Genomic DNA, 19,894 nt, shown 5'->3' with positions numbered 1-19,894 from the left:
GCATCAAGGCCACTGTGGCCTCAGGCTCAGGGCAGATATTTTTTGGAAGGGCAGAAGGCCAAATTGTGGGGCAACGGCGGCCATGGCCTTCATGGCCTCCCTGAAATTCCTGCCCTGCTTACAAGTATAGTAATAATGTGTGTGTTTGTGGTACACCTTCCTTTTCTCCATTACCTTCTGATGATGTTGGTTAGTGTGTTGATTTGTGTGTTGTGTTCCAAGGTTTTTTATTGTCACACTGACTTGGAATGTAGCATCACTGCAGGCAGTGAAGATCTTGTACTTGACAATAGAAAAAAGAACACACACAATGACACCTTGACATCGGTATCGGTAATTATGCAGTCGATGTGTCTCCCAGTCATAGAAAGAGTCTGTGACGTCGTCACACCATTTAAAGTACTAGCTGAAAACCCCACAGGATGGCGCCACCTGTCCATTGAACTCCAATTGAACGGTTCCTCAAGCTATGTAGGCGAAAATGTTCTAACATTTTCTTTTATAGCGGATCTACAGCTTGTGAGCTTGTAGATCTGCAGAGAGCTGGGACAAAAACAAAAACACAGAGCATTTTTGCCCTAGTCGTAGTACTGCTTTCTTTGTTTTGGAGTTGATCAGTATAGGAATTGAGAGTCTCTGGCTTATCTAGGCTTGCTCCTGCACCAGGAGCAGACGAGAGGTACTTCTCTGCGGAACCTTTAGCACCCCCCCCCCCTCCCCCATCCCGCTGCTACCTAGCAGTAGCTGTCGGTACCCGACCAAGCATGTTTGGTCGGCTTCCGGCAACTTTCGACCCGACACGACAGCGTACACACCGCCCATTCAACAGCAGATTTTCCGCCCTTTTCATGTATTTTGCTTATAAGTCTTCTCAAATAGAGTCTTTAATCAAATCTAAGTTTTTTCAAATTGTTTAGATTAGCAATTTTTGACTAAAAATCGGTCAAAAACATTGGTAATCGGTGGTCTAGGACTCTCCACAATCGGGATCGGCATCGGACACGAAAAAAAAAAGTCGGGCTCTATTGATGACATCGACTTTATTACATAGAATAATTTGTGCTGTGACACAATCAGGTAAGTTTCTCCTATCTAGCTCGGTAGGTGGATCGGTCATACGGGAATCAGGCGGTCCCCGGTTCGATGCCGAGCTCCTCCACCTTTCATGTCGACTGGTTAAGTGTCCCTGAGCAAAATACCTATCCCCCACGATTGACCAATCGGAATCGAGCATTCAAACACACCATGTCATAAAGGGGAAACGCGGGCAGTTAAAGCTGCACTATGTAACTTTCCTCATCTACCCCGGATTTGAACCCTGTTTCCTGACTGTCGTAATATTTTTTACCATTGAGCTACGTAATAGAGCCTGCCTGCTTGCTCAGGTAAGATTCATCCTGTGTCTAGGTGAAACAGGACCTTTGACACAACCTAAAATGTCTCAATAGAAGAGCAGGGAGACAAAATACAACCACCCCAATTGTATAAGTTATATTGTATGTAATGTGTGTAACGTTATGTATGTATGTATGTATGTATGTATGTAATATGTGTGTAATGGATTGGACAAAATTACATTTTATTCATTAAAGAAAAGTTACATAGTGCCGATTTAATGTGTAATTTGCCGTCCTAATTGGCACACAACATTAATAGAACACTATGTTGTGGATAAACCTTTTGTACTCTTCTATCGACCTCTTTTCCTCTCTGTCTCTCTATTTGTCTTTCTCTCATAGTTCATTGAAGACACATACTTGTTCTGTACATCCAAACACTTATCTTCCTCCTCTCTTCTCTCTCCTCCTCCTCCATCCTCTCTAGTGGTGCAACAGTTAATTAAACTAAGCGATAAAAAGTAATAATCGATCATTTGTATTATTATTATTATTATTTTTGCATGTCGTTATATGTTTAGTTTAAAAAATATATATATATATATATTTCAAATGTAGTGAAAATAGCCAATTATTAGCCGATTATTCAATTTAACCAAAAAAGTAATCGCTGAGACGACAATCTATATTTGAAGCCCTAATCCTTTCCTTTCCTTCTCTCTTCTCCTCTCAACACGCTGTGCCATAGAAACATTAATTCAGAACTATTCCATCCTTCTCCGCCTTGCCTCTCTCCCCATCCCTCTCTCTCTGTCCCTCCTTTCTCCCCATCCCTCCTCCTCCTCCTTCTTTCTCCTCCCTCCGTTGTTCTCCCCATCCCCGCGTCGCCTTTCACCTCCTCCTCCTCCTCCTCCTCCTCTCAGGGAGAACCACAGCGAGATAGAGCGGAGGAGGCGCAACAAGATGACGGCGTACATCACGGAGCTGTCCGACATGGTCCCCACCTGCAGCGCTCTGGCGCGCAAGCCGGACAAGCTGACCATCCTGCGCATGGCCGTGTCGCACATGAAGAGCCTGAGGGGGACTCCAACCAGCAACCCGGACGGATCCTACAAACCGTCCTTCCTCACAGACCAGGTACATGCACTCAGTGGTGTAAAGCAACTAAGCACATTTACTTAAGTACTGTACTTAAGTACAATTTTTAGGTCTTTTTTACTTTACTGGACTATTTCCATTTTTCCAGTACTTTTACTTCTACTCCACTACATTTCAGAGGCAAATATTGTGCTTTTACTGTATAATTATTTGAGAACTTTAGTTACTAGTTACTTTGTAGATTTTGATTATTATTACAACACATACATTAACCACTTAAACCCTATATATTTTTCTGCCATTTGAAAATAGCCGATCTACAAACTCACAATGTTGTGATGTGCAATGTGTATTGTGAGCTTGTAGATCTGCTATTTTCAAAATATTTTTTTATATTGAAAACTTATGAAATGGGACATTCTGCATAATGAGTACTTTCTACATTTGGTACTTTAAGTACATTTTGATACCAATACTTTTGTACTTTTACTTAAGTAAAATTTTGAATTCCAGACTTTTACTTGTAACAGTTTTTCTACATTGCAGTGTTGATACTTTTACTTAAGAAAAACATTTGAGCACTTTTTCCACCACCGCATGCACTTAGATGACACAACGCATGCACACATTTGACATTTATTTATGTCCACAGTGGAGTAGAAGTGCAGAAGTACAAGAATGCCTTGTACAAAGGACATAAACACTGCCAATGCAGTCAGACAATAGGAAAACAGCCAGTTACAAAGTGCCTAGGCGGCAGAATATTGTTACATACAATACAGTTGACATACTGGATGGATAAAGGAAACAACGCACGCACGCACACACACACACACACACACACACACACACACACACACACACACACACACACACACACACACACACACACACACACACACACACACACACACACACACACACACACACACTCTCCCTCTCAAGGCTTGACACTAACGCTCTGTTCAGACATAAAAACGTGACGTTAGAGCATGACCCTTAAAGCAATAATTGGGCGTGTCCGAGGTCCGCTGTGTCTGTGTGTGTGTGTGTCTGCTCGCTGTGATGAACAAATAGCCTCACTGTATGAAGAGGAGCACATTTTTAATTTAAAAACATAATTTAATTAAATAGCAGCTGTAGATGGGAAAGAAATCAATATTAGTGGCCTAATTATCCGCAAATATGTATAAGAAAATGCAAATCACACCAGAAGGGAGGGGCCACACAAGCACCTGTGTGCATATGTACACATTTGTGTGAGTGTTTGTGTACATTTAGTGTCTGTGTACAAGAGTGACGTTAAGTCGTGTTTGGGAAAGATATATCGTTTCTGTCGGGTGGAAACCTCATATGTCCGAAACTGTTACGTTTCATGATTCAAATTCAAAAGTAGCAGTTCATTTATGAAAAAACACCAATGGTTAAAATATGGAAATAAGAGGGTTCTGCCCAATAGCAACGATATATATTTGTATTTGTTTGTGTGTGTAGGAGTTAAAGCACCTCATCCTGGAGGCAGCGGACGGCTTCCTGTTTGTGGTGTCGTGTGAGACGGGCCGGTTGGTCTACGTCTCGGACTCCATTACGCCCGTCCTCAACCAATCGCAGACGGACTGGTTAGGCTCCTCCCTCTATGACCAGCTGCACCCGGACGACACCGACAAACTGCGAGAACAACTGTCCACCGCTGAGAACAATAACACGGGTATGCGCACGCACGTGCATGCACGCACACACACACACACACACACACACACACACACACACACACACACACACTGAATGTGCATTCTTAAACACTATATCGTCTCTGTTGGGAGGAAACCTCCAAAACTGTTACTTTTCAGTATTCAAATTCAAAAATAGCAGATCTGCAAGCTCAAAACGCACCGCAAAGCTGTAGTATGATCACGTAGGGCATTAGTTTACTTAAAGTAAAAATATTGAGGTAAGAGGATTCTGCCCGACAGCAACAATATACTTTACTTTCCGGGGTTCTCGAGGGGTCTATACTTACTTCCCTCCACACCAAGTCTCTTCCTCGACAATAGCAGACCTACAAGCCCAGCATGCATTATTATGAATTGTAATTACAAATTTAAGCACCATAAACTGTGGAAATGAATATTGTCGCTGTCAGGCAGAAACCGTGTATGTCCAAATCTGTTACTTTTCAGGAAATGGAAAAAAATAACCTGTGTTCCAATCTATCCATTGTATTATTTAGTCACACGCATTTGGTTCAATATTTATAAAACTGACAGACAGACTTAACCACTTTCAACCTGGTGTCCCTATTTCGGGCATGTTATTATAGGCGATTAAAACTTTCAACAAGCGCAACAAATAGCAGATCTACAAGCTCACATAACATGTTTGTGTTTTTGTTGTCCTTTCAGGGAGGATGTTGGACCTGAAAACGGGGACGGTGAAGAAAGAAGGACAGCAGTCTTCAGTGAGGATGGGTATGGGCGCACGCCGCTCCTTCATCTGCAGAATGAGGTTCGTATTACTTTACACTTAATGTCTTATTACAAGGGATGTTAAATGGGTAATTTTCTCAATGGCGATTGATCTCAGCATTTCCATAAGGCACTCGGGTGGGTTTGAATCCACCGTGGTGCATCTGGCTTTGTCGAGTGCCGGGGAGGGTGATACTGGTCATTGCACATACTCCTACGGGCTGGGGTGGCACCTGTCAGCGGGGAGTGTTGGGCGGGAGGAGTAAGACGGAGGCTCCACGTCCTCTCGGTGGGGGCTCCTCACTGGCAGGTGAGGAGCCTCAAAAAGGAAAAAACAAAAGAAGAATTAATTATTAATTTAATTACCTCTGTGCTTTTTATAACGATGTATTTTGTGATGCACAGACATTCACTGAGGTGTGTGTGTGTGTGTGTGTGTGTGTGTGTGTGTGTGTGTGTGTGTGTGTGTGTGTGTGTGTGTGTGTGTGTGTGTGTGTCCAGGTGTGGATCTTGTGCAGTAGAGCCAATGTCTATGAACAGACTAAACTTCCTCAGAACCAGAAATAGGTGAGATGTTGTTTTATTGAAGCTATAATTTTTCCTGAATAGATGCTACAGTGGTTATATGAGACATGACTCTTGTCTCTCAACACATGACGTCCTGTTAGAACCCGCTAGACTCAAGAAGAGTATCGATAAGCTAAAAACCTTATTGAATTTGGGGTCAATAAGGAATTAACTCAGTAAATTCCGAAACGTGTGCTTAATAGAACTGGGTTTTGATCCCCATTCCTAACCTTTACTATCGTTAACCCTTGGTCACTTAAGAGTCATCCCATGCGTCAGTGTCACTGTATTCAGAGTCATACTCCAAACCAGTGGTTCTGAAACATTTTCATGTCAAGGACCCCCAAATGTATATGTTTTAGGCCCCCGCACGCACATTTGAACAAAATTGGTGACTTCAACCCCTGTAACAGGAGATTTCTTTGTTTGGATTAATATTTGTACAACTGTCTAGACTGTCAGTGGGGAGAATGCTATGCCCTATAGGGAGCAACAACACAAAAAAACAAAGACAAAACAATAAAAAAGGTCCGTCACATAAAAGAGATAAAACAGTTTATGTTAGGAGCAGGTACTATAATAAAATGGGTGGATGTTGCCTTTGTCTTACACAAAGAAGACTTAAACCTGAATTATACTTAGTTGTGTGCTGGTGTCGCGTAGCTAAAATAGCAGATCTACAAGCTCACAATGCATCGCATGGCGACATGTGTGTGTGTGTGTGTGTGTGTGTGTGTATGTATGTAATAGTTTACTTGTGTGTTGTAGGAATGGACTGGGAGCTGTGAAGGACGGAGAACCCCAGTACGTCGTGGTTCACTGTAGCGGTTACATCAAGTCCTGGCCCCCTGCTGGTAACACACACTCACACTCTAACACAATAACACACCATAACACAATCACACACTGACTATAATGTAATCAAACATGCCATAACACAATCACACACACTGACTATAATGTAATCAAACACGCCATAACGCAATCACAAACAGCCTACCATCTTAGTCTTCATACACATGACGTGTGTGTGTGTGTGTGTGTGTGTGTGTGTGTGTGTGTGTGTTAGGAGTGTCATTAACAGAAGAGGAAGTTGATAACACGCAGAACAGTCGATACTGTCTAGTGGCCATCGGAAGACTACAGGTAAGATTGTGTGTGTGCGTGCATGCATCTTGTATGTGAGTATATCTGTGTGTGGGCGTGAGTTTTTTATTTTTACCACTTCACACCAAGGGGCAAGGCTGAGATATTTACTATGAGGCCAACCCGGATGTTTAGTAAATGTCCAGCGAGAGGCGCTGTTTCACCCGTGCCGACCTGTGAGTTCCGAAAGAATTTATTTTAACGCAAGCCGATGGGTTTTTACCAACTTTCAGACTCGATTTTCTTACTGTAATAAAAATTGTCATAAATTCTATATGCTTCCAGTCGCTAGTTTAAAGTCTCCTTTCAATCATCAGGATATGCGTTTTGCTAAATTATGGTTCTATTTATTATAAAATTGACGATAAAGTAGGCTATTCTCTAGGAGGGGCGGGATGATTTGATTGACACGCTACACAACCAATAGCATTCATTCCCCGCCCCCCGCTCTTGATTGACAAGTTACCCAACCAATAATGGTCTGAACTCATTCTGACGCGTAGTGAAAGATGGCGGAGCCACAGTCAGCAGCAAAGGATTCATTTTCGGTCTGTAGAAAGCAGCGGAGGGGGTTTGTCCATCTCATTTATACAGTCTATGCTTCACACCGAGCTCAGAGAAATGTTTCTAATAATTTAGCCCATCTCAGTCCATTTTTGACCCATCATTTTGTTTATTTGCTCAGCACTACTAATATTTTGTTTTTATTGTTGTTTTTGCCTTTATTGCTAGTTTGGCTTAACAATATGAACATCTTTGGTGTGTGTGTGTGTGTGTGTGTGTGTAGGTGACATGTTGTCCCAGTGAGTCGGACATAAACAGCATCAGTGTTCCTGTGGAGTTCATCTCTCGTCACAACTGTCAAGGAACCTTCACCTTCGTAGACCACAGGTGTATGAACACCGTAGGATACCAGCCACAGGTACACACACACACACACACACACACACACACACACACACACACACACACACACACACACACACACACACACACACACACACACACACACACACACACACAGACCGCAGTATCGTGTGACATGTGTGTCTTTCAGGAACTCCTGGGTAAGAACATTCTAGAACTAGCTCATCCTGAAGACCAGGGTCTGCTCCGAGACAGTTTTCAGCAGGTACGTCTGTCTGTCTGTCTGTGTTCAATCAAGTGGAATAATGTTTTCAGTTGCAATGTTTTAAGACTATGAGAAAACAAACAACAACAAGAACAAAAACAGCATAGTTCACATTGTCGGCTTCCCCCTCTGGACACAAAATGTCTGGAGGTCAGAGCATGTGAGAGGAGGTTGCCTACCCATTTGATTGGCACGGCAGCAGATTTGAACTGGAAACACATTAAACCTTCACATGTGCTTCCAGTTCAAACCTGCTGCTCAGCCAATCAAACCAAAGTATGGGGAAATGAACTGGAACAGGAAACCCAGGACTACAGTTATGCATACTGCCTACAGTATGTAGCAGAGTAGCTCACAGCCTCTGCCTGATGACCAAAAAGCCTAATATCTCCCACGTTCAAGGGGGAATTCCCCTTTAGGCTAGTGGATTAGTTATTTAATCCCTGCATATACCTAATCTCTGATCTTCTGTGTGTGTGCGCAGGTGGTGAAGTTGAAAGGTCAGGTTCTGTCGGTGATGTTCCGGTTCCGTTCCAAGAGCAGAGAGTGGATCTGGATGCGGACCAGTTCTTTCACCTTCCAGAACCCCTTCTCCGAGGAGATCGAGTACATCATCTGTACCAACGCCAACATCAAGTCAGTACACACACACACAAGTTTGTACTACCATACTTGTGAGGACATGAAAAAAAAGTAGGATGCCATTGAAAATTGCAGAAAAATACCGGCGCGAAACTAAGGATAAATCACGTACGACTCCTAAACCTAACCGCTAAATGTGGAATCCTAACCCTGACCCCAATCTGAAACTTTTCCTAATCGTACACCTAACTCCCCAAATCATTTTCAACCATAAATCAACCATTTTACACGTGACGACCAGGGAAAATGGTCCTCACAATTTCTATTTCTCAAATTCTACTATACTGCCACATGCACGCACATCCACTTACACACACACATCGGAGCTGTACGTTTCAAACTCTGTGTGTATGTGTTTGTGCACTTGCGTGTGTGCTCATGAAAGACTGTTGTGATCCAGTAATCTGTCTGTTAACATTGTCTCCCTCCATCTGTAAATCCATCCCATAATACACCAGTGTTGATCATCTCTCCTTCTACCTCTACCCCCCCCCCCCCCCCCCCCCCATGATAAACCCATATCCCTCCTTCCTCCATCGCTATCCCTCCATCCCTCTCTCCTTCATCCCTCCCTCCCTCATGCCTCCACCCCTCATCCCTCCATCCACCCCTCATCTCTCTCTCTCTGATCCTGGGGGGTCAGTAGAACGTCCTCCCAGGACTCTCTCACCCCTCTCTCCTCCCCCCCCTCCTCTCTGGGACAGAGCAGTCCCTCTGCTCCCCCCACCAGCGGACAGGTAGCCAGCAGGTGAGACCACCTGACCTCTATAAACCCCTCCCCCTCTCACCGCCGCATGGACCAGAGCAGGGGCTTACTGGTCGTTAACGGGAGACTGGGAATACCTGACCTCCAAAAACACATGTGTGTGTGTGTGTGTGTGTGTGTGTGTGTGAGAGAGAGAGAGATACTCAGCAGCAGTACCAGTATCAACACCATGGCTGCATACACCATTTAGATCGTGATGGTTTCACGGTGACTTCCTGGTCAAATCAAGGTTAAAAGTCAATGACTGTGTATATTTTCCAACCAGAGACCAACCAACCAGAGAGAAACAAGCAGAATAAATGTTTTCATGCTGATTGTTCTGAATATCAAAAGGTTTATACAGTACCACCCCTCTCAAGAATTCCTTCAGGTCAGAATATTCTCTTCCATTTGAGGTATTCACATAAAATATTTTTATTCTGATTGAGCTGTCATTCTGAATACAAGTTGAATATTAGGGTCCATGTAAAACGGAGTCAACGCTCCTTTCCTGAAAAGCATCGTTGGGCCACCTATATTATTGTGTGTGCGTGTGCGTGTGCGTGCGCGTGTGTGTTATGTCTAATGTTGTGACAGGTGAAGTTTAAGGGATATTTCACCCATAATGCATCTGTACTGTATTGAGTCTCAGCCTATAGTAGAACTGATTCCCCAACAAATATTGAACTCCTTGCCGGGGGGTTAAATCCATGCTTCTTTTTTTTTTTATACCTCCCCCCACGGTCAACATATTTTTTATGGCCAGTGGGATATATTTTATCCATGCTTCTGGTCAGACTGAATTAACCCTTTAAGACCTGAGGCGATTCTTAAAAATAAAACATTCTAAATCCTAACAGTGTTTTGAAACCCCCCCCCTCCCCCCCAAAAAAAAAAAATCAAGATTTTTCAAAAATAGCAGATATACAAGCTCATAGCGCGGCACAGAGTGCCGCGCTATGAGCTTGTATATCTGCTATTTTTGAATAGCCGAAGAAATCTAAAGTGACACAGATGCGTTCCAGGTCTCAATGGGTTAAATGTGTTTCCTTTTTGGAAATGTAGACTGTCTGATAGATATGATAATTATGTTTCATAATATCACTACCACAGTTTGGACAAATTTGTCAACTTGTGTCAAAATCGGACCCCGGCCCGATCTCACATCTCACAAGGTGCCGTGGTGCTACCCCCTGTGAGCTTGTAAATCAGATATTTTGGCCATTTTTCGAATAAGTATATAGCGCTTAAGTGGATAAGAAAATGCCTCTACAAATTGAAACCTGAATATATTCGGTATTTATGAAATAAACCAATGTTTGATGACTGTGATATTATAAGTACAGACTAAATGGGTATTGGCTGCATTAGTTGGTGACATATCCCTTTAACATGGAGGTCAGACGGTGTAGCTTCTTTAGCGGTGTAGCATGTTAGCGCCGTCTCCTGACGGTTGCCACGGTGATGGTGTCGGGGTGTTCTTTCAGTCGTCGGTGGAGGAAACGTGGCCAACTGGAAAAGAAACCGTTCAATTGGTTAACTTTAATACCTCTGTCTGTCTGTCTGTTAATCTGCAGGCAGTTACAGCAGCAACAGGCAGAGTTAGACGGCGGAGGAAGAGAAAATGTTTACGAGCCAGGAGCCATCACCATGCCACAGGTCAGTGCACCGTGTGTGTGTGTGTGTGTGTGTGTGTGTGTGTGTGTGTGTGTGTGTTTGAGTTTGTGTGGACAAAAATGACATGAGAAGTTGTTCGGACGGTAAGTAGACACACCAGTTGCTCATGTAGGTTAATGAAATATATATTTTTCAATATATATATTTTTTATGTATCTGAATTGACATGAAAACATTTGGTGACGTGTAAAAAAAAAATGCAAACATAGCGGATGTGATGCATTGTTGAGCTTGTAGATCGGCTATTTTTCAATATTTAACCCATTAAGACCTGAAGCCGATTCTACAAATATCTTCTAAATCCCAACAGTTTTCTTAAACAAATATCTATATCAGTGGTGCTCAAACATTTTCATGTCAAGGACACCCAAAATGATATGTATTTGGCCACGGACCCCCATCTCAAAATATGTGAGAAGCAAAGATTTGAGTTAAAAATGTTCGCTTTAAAACAATATAAATATATTAATTTGCACACATTTTCTCGATTTTTCAAAAATAGCAGATCTACAAGCTCGTAGCACGGCACTCGGTGCCGCGCTATGAGCTTGTATATCTGCCATTTTTGAATAGCCAAAGTGTAAAATAATGCTTTTTAGCTCAGGTCAAAAAGTGACACAGAGGCGTCCCAGGTCTTAATGGGTTAAAATAACAACAATGGATCATTAATCGGAAGTGAGGCAAACGTTTGAAATAATCATGATATGGATTTGAAATCACACTGCCCCAGCCCTAACTCCCTCTATCTCTGTCTCTCTCTCTCTCAGATGTCTGTCCAGTCCGTTCCGGCAGGAGCCGGTCCGGACCACAGTAAAGGTCTGGAGAAACCAGATCTGTATTCCTCCATGTACCCCGGTGGTCCCGTTCCGGTGGCTCCTGGTCCGGTCTCCGGTGTGGTCCCGGTGCCAGGTCCGTGTGCGGGTCCAGGTCCGGACCAGTCCAAGTCTCTGCCCTCCACCTCCACCCCGCCCAGCCAGATGTACCCCCAGAACAACGGCTACACCCCGACACGCACCCCCAACGACTCATACAGGTACACACACTGCGTTTTGTGTTTGTGTGTGTGTTGATGACTCACTATTAAGTTATTGATAATATTAACTCATTACCTGCCATACACGCATAAAGTCGTTCTATTAAATAGTCCACTTGCCCGCCAACACGCATAAAGTCGTTCTATTAAATATTTTGCGCTGACTTGTCGCATGGCTTCACCCCTCCTCCCCATGCGACAAGTCAGCGCATCAAAACCACGTGACTTCCATTGGGAATGAATTGAAACGGCTTCACCCCGCCCATGAATCATGCGTGAAGTGCTTTAAATGTGTGTACGAGGCCAAAGAGTTACGTTGAAAACGAACGTTCCCGGCCGCTCGTGTTAGTTCACTCAACGTTCTGCGTACGTACAAGGTTTTTACAACAAATGGATGGGTTTAGAAATCACTTGACAACTAGGCCGGTGCCCCGGCAGTGAGTCGCTAGACAAGCGAGTGTCTGTGCGCAAGTCACCGCTTCTCTGTCTGACTTTAATGTAGCTCATCCGTTAGCAGGCTACAAGCTAACCACTAGACTCTGCTCCTCCTCGATACTATAGTAGGCCTATAGGATTATAGAATCATCTCTAAGAGAATAATCAATAGTTGCAGCCCAGCCATAAAGAGCAGCATGACTTCTGGGAGGTGCTACCAGGGGTCTTTTAGTTGTGTTTTTTGTTCTGATATTTGACAACAAAACCACCTCTAAATGAATCCCAGGTCTTGTGTCCTCAGGCCATGTGACAGTGTAGTTGTCTTGTCCTCAGGTCATGTGACAGTGTAGTTGTCGTGTCCTCAGGTCATGTGACAGTGTAGTTGTCGTGTCCTCAGGTCATGTGACAGTGTAGTTGTATGTATCCAAGACAAAAAAAAGAAAGACAAGCCATCTCCGGTTTACTTCCCGTATCTGCGTGAAGTAGGCGGTTGCCTTTTTAGGAGACCGGAATTAGGTTGGAGTCTATTATTTACAATAGGAGAAGTGAACGTGAACACAGCTTCTGAACCATTCTTTAGCCCCATCATGGTCACTTAATTAAATATTGGACCCAATCGCCTCGCCATTTTTTTCCAAATTGTTTTGACACTAATATAGCTTTTTTCAGAGAGAGACATCTACTTTATTATCGATCTTTCTCTGTTGGCACCAACACATTCTCGCGAGATCTAGCACCAGTAAACATAAGACGTTCACGAGATCTGCCGTCAGACGGAGCCCACTTAGGATACCATTTGTATTCCATTTGTGTACCAATTCACCTCTAGTGGTTCCAATTGGGATGGCGTATCTTTCTGAATCCACCATCTTTGGTTGCATTGTGTCCTCAGGTCAGCAGGGCAGATGTTGGCCCAGATCTCCAGGCAGAACGGAGTTCCGCCCCCCACCTCGTCCACCGCCCCCCTGCCCGGCGGCCCCCTACCCAGCGCCGGCCCCCTGCAGGGCGGTGGAGCCACGGCATGGACAGGAGCCTCGCCCCCTTTTAACAACCAGGTATGATAGATAGAGGGAGGTTGGAATGCGTGCACCCACTGCCAGCGATTTTTTTTGATTTTCTTACCTTTTGAAGTAGTCACAGAATATCTCCAGTATGATCGATCCCCTGATGGTTGCTAATCACAGCGGGTTTCACTCTGGCCAAAAATACATAGTAAAAAAAGAAGTACACAGGAGCCGAGATACAGCCTTTTTAAGTAATAAGTTAACCAAGAAGTGAATGGAGCAGCAAATTTTCGAATCACGATATCTTGGGTTCTGAACGTTTTTTTCTCAAAAACAAAAACACTCACATTTTGTGTGTGTGTGTGTGTCCTTCCAGCAGGTGGCGTCCCAGGCAGTGAAGTCCATGTCTCCTCAGTTCGTGTCGATGGGGGGTGGGTACGGAGGGTCGTCGGGTTCGTTTGGTCAGGTGACCGCTGGCGCAGTGGCCCCGCCCCCTCCCAGTACTCCCAGTTACCCCCCCATCACCCGACCCAGTCTCAACGTCAACGGATATGGTATGCCGCTTGTGTGTGTGTGTGTGGGTGGCGTTTCCAGGCGCCACCCGCAGGTTACGCTATCAATAAAATATATGGAAGTGGTTCTGTACACACATTTGTAAACTGTAGCATTTAGCCAAAATATGTTGCTAGAACCACCAGCTAGAACCACCAGTGATATAAGCTGATCCAGCAATTATGCAGAATATCCTATATAAAAGTGGTGACCTGGTGAATAAACCGTGCTTGTGTGTGTTTTTCTCTCAGCTGGTTCCCAGTCCGAGGTGCAGTTCTCCTCCAGACCAGCAGAGGCAGTGTGGCCCCAGTGGAACCAGCAGAACAACAACACGCAACAACAACTTCCACACAACAACACACAGGACATGTTCCCTGTACGATACCTGTCTGTCTGTCTGTCTGTCTGTCTGTCTGTCTGTTAGAGATGCACAGATCACGTTTATAGCCGTGGATGCCACGCCGGACGAGGGGATTTGGGTCATAAACTTTTTACTCATAAAATAATAGCGCATCAGTTTGCGGTCATTACTCGGTTAAGACATTTGATTATGTTGACAAAACATATTTGGAAACCACAAAATAACTACTTCTCCCATGAGCCATTGTGACATACTTTTCCAACCATTCCAGCCAAAAAGAATTATAAAAAAAAAAAAGCCCTCCGGGCTATATGATTGAGGAAGTAAAACCACACGTGACATTCGCGAGGGGAGGTAAACTGAGACCTCGCGTGGGTTATTGCTTTTCTAAAACGGTTACAAATATGGCAACATGAAAATTATAGACACATCCAAATAAAAACGGTTCTTAATAATTCACTACAAGAACAACTTCTACAAGAAAGTAGTTACCGGCTACCAGGAAGAGCAACGTCCTCCTGACAGAGACTAGTGCCTGTTTACTCAGCCAGTCAATTGAGATGGCTGTGTGTTAGACGTCCTCGTTTCACAAACAAACGCATAGAGAAACAAAACTTAACTGCTAGCTTAATCTCATAAAGCCAGATTTAGTTGTGAACTTCCCGTGTAAACTGCTAGCCTATAGCTACAGTACTTAGCTTTGCAGCCAAGAATCCAGCACAGGGTGGTTTGTGAGGGATGGGGAGCACTTGTTTTCCTTACAAGCCCCGCCCGAAGCCCCTCAGTCACTCGCCGTCCTACGTGGGCGGTGCTTAGAAGCCCCACACGGCCGGGGCTTGTAATGAAAACAAGCTAGAAACAAATAACGAACCTGTGATTGATATAAGCTGATCTAAGTAGTAGATTATAGTGTATTTTATCACGTCTAATAAACTGAAACCAACCGGTCAGAATCAAGGATTGGGACTATCCGTTTAAGGAGCCTATAGCATCATTTTACAACCAGGAGCCTAATGGTAAGTGTACATCAGATTGTTACGACATTATGGCTGATAATGAAATCGCCCATGGTGGAAATGGAATGGATTTTTACTTCTGCAATTTTACTGCGAGGCTCTGTAGGCTGTGGATACATTTTGTGTCCTCTTTATAATCATTTCCCCTTATATTTATTGTATCCTCACCAAGGATACGTAAGACACGAACGTCTCTTTTCCTGTGAGAGTTTGGATGCGTTTGCCAGGTGTGTCCAATAGTCCATTGCGTGTGCAAATTGGTTCTATTTGTATCTCAAGAGTTGCATTCGGGAAAGCAGCCTACTGTACATTGCAGCAAAAACAAACTGGCTTCGTAATAATAATGATTAATAAGTTCTATCCTTGCGGGCCAGGTAGGTGGCAGATTTACATCACAGAGAAATAATGAATTTAGACTTATGGTGGAAAGATGATTTATTAGTACACGCGTGTTCGGGGCCGCCAGAGCCCTCCATGCATCTTTACTCTCTGTCTGTCAGTCTGTCTGTCAAAGTAGAAAGGTCCTTCTATTGCTCTCTCTCTGTACTAACTCATTGTCTCTTCTCTCTGCTCTCTCTCTCTCTCTCTCTCTCTCTCTCTCTCTCTCTCTCTCTCTCTCTCTCTCTCTCTCTCTCTCTCTCTCTCTCTCTCTCTCTCTCTCTCTCTCTAGGATGTGTTGTCTATTCTCGATCAGCCCCCCAACTTCAACAACGATGACTTTGAGATTCCAATCTACCCTTCCTTCAATGAATGACCACGTCAGCACAACTCTCTCTCTCTCTCTCTCTCTCTCTCTCTCTCTCTCTCTCTCTCTCATATCTATCTTTTAATCTAGTCTTTTATCTCTCCTCTCCTGTTTGACTGTTGTTTAATTGAATCTGATGGTTTCTCTTTCATGTTAAATATGTTAATTCACATCAGAGAATCCAATGATGGGTTTGTCTCCCATAATGAGACACTAAAACTATTCACCTGTGTGTCTGTCTGTCTGTCTGTCTGTCTGTCTGTCTGTCTGACATTAGCGTGTAAAGCCATACAGTGTGTTGTGTTGCGTGGAGGACAGGGTTCTCCTGTATAAATGTATTTTTATCCATGCAACATGTCTCACATGTTGAAGCTACTGTATATGTATAATAGGGTTGGGCGGTATAATTTTTTTCGGCCCGTCAAACGGTTCCCCGAAAATTACCCTGGTATACGGTATTACTGGGTGATTAAAGTAAAGGTACACTCCGTACGTTGCATTTTCGAACCCGGGTCCCCCGCGACCAAACATGTTGACGCTCATCCAAGATAGAATCCCCGCTTTTTACAGGGGAGATACTGGGCCTATGAGCGTCAGGCAATACCACTTTTCAAACTGTAGGTGTCCTTACCGGACAGTATGGAGTATGGAGTATGGAGACCACCTCCAACCACTGCACATGTTCATGTTCATAAGATGTATTTACATAAACATAAGGGTTTATTTGACATATACTCATAATATGTACAAGCAATGAAATGTTGGTGTGGCATGTTCCACAAGACTGTACAATAACAACACAATGTACAGTACAACAAGATGACAATACTATACTGTAATAATAATAAAAAAGAAACGGATGAGAATAGTACTGGTTAAGAAAGATGGTAAGATGGGAGTAGGGGAGAATAATTTAATAGCCGGATGTAGAGAATGTTTAGTAACAGGTATACAAATGTATATATACATACAGTACATAATATATACATTAGATACACAGTATGTAGAGATTAGTGCAAGTGCAGTATATGCAAAGTACAATAAGGGATGTTTACATACATACATATTGATGGCAGTTTTGTTAAGGTTGGAAGAAAAAAAATAATGTCCTTTTTCAAGGCTCTGACAGCCTCAGAAATAAAACTCTTACTCTGAGTCTTGAGGCTCCAGTTTTGAGACGCCCCAGCAGCTTGCCTGTCCACATCGGCACTGTTGCTGGGGAGATAGTCTCGCGAGACAGACTGTTGCCTCCCAAAAATGTTCAAATGTTTCGGTCATACAGTCTGGATCACGGAAGCGCTGAAAATGATCCGGAGGTAAAGCTGGTGTATGTGTGACTGTAATGAAACTCTGTTGCTATTTTCAAACACCCAGGGATACCGTATTACCACCCCAACCCCAGACTAAAGTCTTGTTCAGCATCAACTATGATTGAATCCAAGATATGTTGCCTGGATGAAAACAAAGAGGACAATCTGCTTGTCTTGTATCATGTCCGACCACGAACCAAATATCTGTCTGTCTGTCTGTTCTTTTGTTTGCGGAAAAGTAGAGGATCTGCAAGCTCGAAACGCGGTGCGAAGCGGCGCGTTTTGAGCTTGTAGATCTGCTACTTTTGCTGTTTTTTTTTAATTTGAATCCTGAAAAGTAACAGTTTTATGTGAGGTTTCCACCCGACAGACGATATTCATATTATTACAGGAGTGTATTTAAAGTAGATTGGCTCCAGTGAGCATACACATTTGATAGAGGTCTTCACGGGTCTACCCGAGCCGATACCCCAATACCCCAGACCCCAGTATGGGTGCAATTTAATTTAATCGTCTCTCATTGTAGGCTGCTACGTAGCTGCCATTCCATTATGGTGTAGCCTATAAGTGGCGTCTACTGGTAGAACGACATTTTAATAGCAATTGTAGCCTAATTATTACTAGCTTCGTCGGGTCAAACAATCTGGGTCGGTTTTGTGACATCTCGATACAAATCGGATCTCTGAAAGAATTGAATGGGTCCATTTTAAAAGAAATGTCGGGACCAACTGGACACATTTCAGGGGTCTATTAGGGTGTCTATCATTTTGGATGCGTGAAGAGCTCTAACACTGGAGTGTATCGAAAGTAGATTGGCTCCAGTGATCATACTGTACGTTACATGTACTGTATTGATTAACACAAGCAGATGTAAAGGGCTTTAGGGGTTGTTCCTGACAGCATGTTGATGTATTGATTATGTTGTATTGGTCATGTTGTATTCATTCTTACAGGCAAAATGTTGTACAGAGCAGTATGTGACACAATGAACGCACAATCACGCAGTACAACGTATGGCTAGAGAGAAGCACACGCACACACACACACACACACACACACGCGCATGCACGAAGGCCTTTCAATCGTATAATTGTACTACATTCTCTCAGGCTTTGATAAGGAGCTCTATCGTGTTGGGCCTCTTATTGATCCCCAATAGCTTCTCGATGATCGATCTGATAGGTTCATTGGTTTAAAACTCTCAGGAAACAGAGGGGAGACGCAAACCCACCTCCTTCTGTCTGTCCGTCCGCCCGCCCTTCTATCTGTTTGATTCCCACACCATGGACCTTGCATGTCTAAACACGCGCACAGACACACACCTGTCAATGTTATTCAGGGTAATATTTGTTTGTATGTACATTTACCTTCAGGGAGACATGTGGGAGCGTTTGGATTGAATTATCAAGTGTATGAACACATGCTAAAAAAAACAATACATGAATGTTTCCCGGAGACCAGATAAACAAAACAAGTGTCACTTCGCTGTTAGCTTTGATGTACACTAGTTTATGGTGAGAAAAACATACTGGGACAACTTCCATGGTCAACTTCTTTAATTGCTAATATGATCTGCTAGTTGGAAGAGCACGTCACACACGTCATTCACTCCTTATGTCCTCCATTCTCCGTCTGTTGCCCTGGGTTCTCTTCTGTCGTAGACGGGAGAGAAAAAAAAATACAATCCAAGATTAGATTTTATGGCAATAATTAACAATCAGGAATAACTTTTAAAAGCCATTGTTTGAGGATTCTAAATGTTTTTGTTGATTATTTGAAAATGGAATGGTTTATTAGCGATGTAAACGTTTAAGTGGCATTTGTTTGTAATTTGAGTTTTTCTTTTAAATGTTGATGTCTGTTGGTCTCCTTTTTAAATGACGGCTGTTTTTGATATGGGTGTTTTGATAACGGTGTAATCAGGGTTTTGTTGAATTTGAAACAAGAGTGACATCATGTTTGATGTTGTCTCAGCGATGCAAACATTTTGGACTGTCGACTGAAGTGTTTGTTCATCACATCCAATCAGAAAGAGCTTCCTGTGTCGGACAATCACGTTAGTTAGAAACATTATGCACGCAAAGGTTTTGGAGACTTGAATTTTTTTAATGGTTGGTAAATTGCTTAACCACTTGAGCCCCTATTTTCCAAAAGTATGATCTCACAATGTGTTGCAATGCAACTGCAATGATTTTTCCCTGTAAATTCCTGACAATTTCTGAAAATTGTCGCCTATAATGACATGCCCAAAATGGAGACACCAGGTTTAAAGTGGTTACATCCTTTTTACGTGTGTGTGTGTGTGTGTGTGTGTGTGTGTGTGTGTGTGTGTGTGTGTGTGTGTGTGTGTGTGTGTGTGTGTGTGTGTGTGTGTGTGTGTGTGTGTGTGTGTGTGTGTGTGTGTGTGTGTGTGTGTGTGTGTGTGTGTGTGTGTGTGTGTGTGTGTGTGTGTGTGTGTGTACGATGTGGTTTGGAGGGTCAGGTTGTTTTTTCTGCATCCAGGTTTTGAACTGCAGTTTATATCACATAGAAACACAAATATATGAATATTCTGTATATGAAAAGAATTGTTCAAGCAGAGGCAGACAAATGTATGTTTTCTTTGTTTTTTATTAAATTGTTATATTGT

The 19,894-nt window shown here is 43.2% G+C and overlaps 1 protein-coding gene across 4 annotated transcripts in view; it reads left to right on the top strand.

Moving 5' to 3' along the window:
• Window positions 1-19,894, top strand: part of arnt (aryl hydrocarbon receptor nuclear translocator) — a 30,170-nt gene extending 10,276 nt beyond the window's left edge. Inside the window, exons 5-20 of one of the 4 annotated variants that reach the window (XM_084053809.1) lie at window positions 2,261-2,474; window positions 3,930-4,143; window positions 4,838-4,940; window positions 5,402-5,467; window positions 6,236-6,321; window positions 6,537-6,613; window positions 7,401-7,535; window positions 7,671-7,745; window positions 8,230-8,381; window positions 9,034-9,135; window positions 10,710-10,791; window positions 11,577-11,842; window positions 13,170-13,332; window positions 13,658-13,835; window positions 14,085-14,209; window positions 15,881-19,894. In XM_084053809.1, coding sequence (XP_083909935.1) covers window positions 2,261-2,474; window positions 3,930-4,143; window positions 4,838-4,940; window positions 5,402-5,467; window positions 6,236-6,321; window positions 6,537-6,613; window positions 7,401-7,535; window positions 7,671-7,745; window positions 8,230-8,381; window positions 9,034-9,135; window positions 10,710-10,791; window positions 11,577-11,842; window positions 13,170-13,332; window positions 13,658-13,835; window positions 14,085-14,209; window positions 15,881-15,964 — 2,122 coding nt within the window. In that variant the 3' untranslated portion in view covers window positions 15,965-19,894. Of the gene's footprint in view, window positions 1-2,260; window positions 2,475-3,929; window positions 4,144-4,837; window positions 4,941-5,401; window positions 5,468-6,235; window positions 6,322-6,536; window positions 6,614-7,400; window positions 7,536-7,670; window positions 7,746-8,229; window positions 8,382-9,030; window positions 9,136-10,709; window positions 10,792-11,576; window positions 11,843-13,169; window positions 13,333-13,657; window positions 13,836-14,084; window positions 14,210-15,880 lie in introns of all 4 variants that reach the window. The other 3 variants (XM_084053810.1, XM_084053808.1, XM_084053811.1) reach the window with 3 other exon arrangements.

Source organism: Gymnoscopelus microlampas (assembly GCF_963454915.1).
Source record: "Gymnoscopelus microlampas genome assembly, chromosome: 3".
NCBI lineage: Eukaryota > Metazoa > Chordata > Actinopteri > Myctophiformes > Myctophidae > Gymnoscopelus > Gymnoscopelus microlampas.
This window is presented reverse-complemented; position numbering and strand designations above follow the sequence as displayed.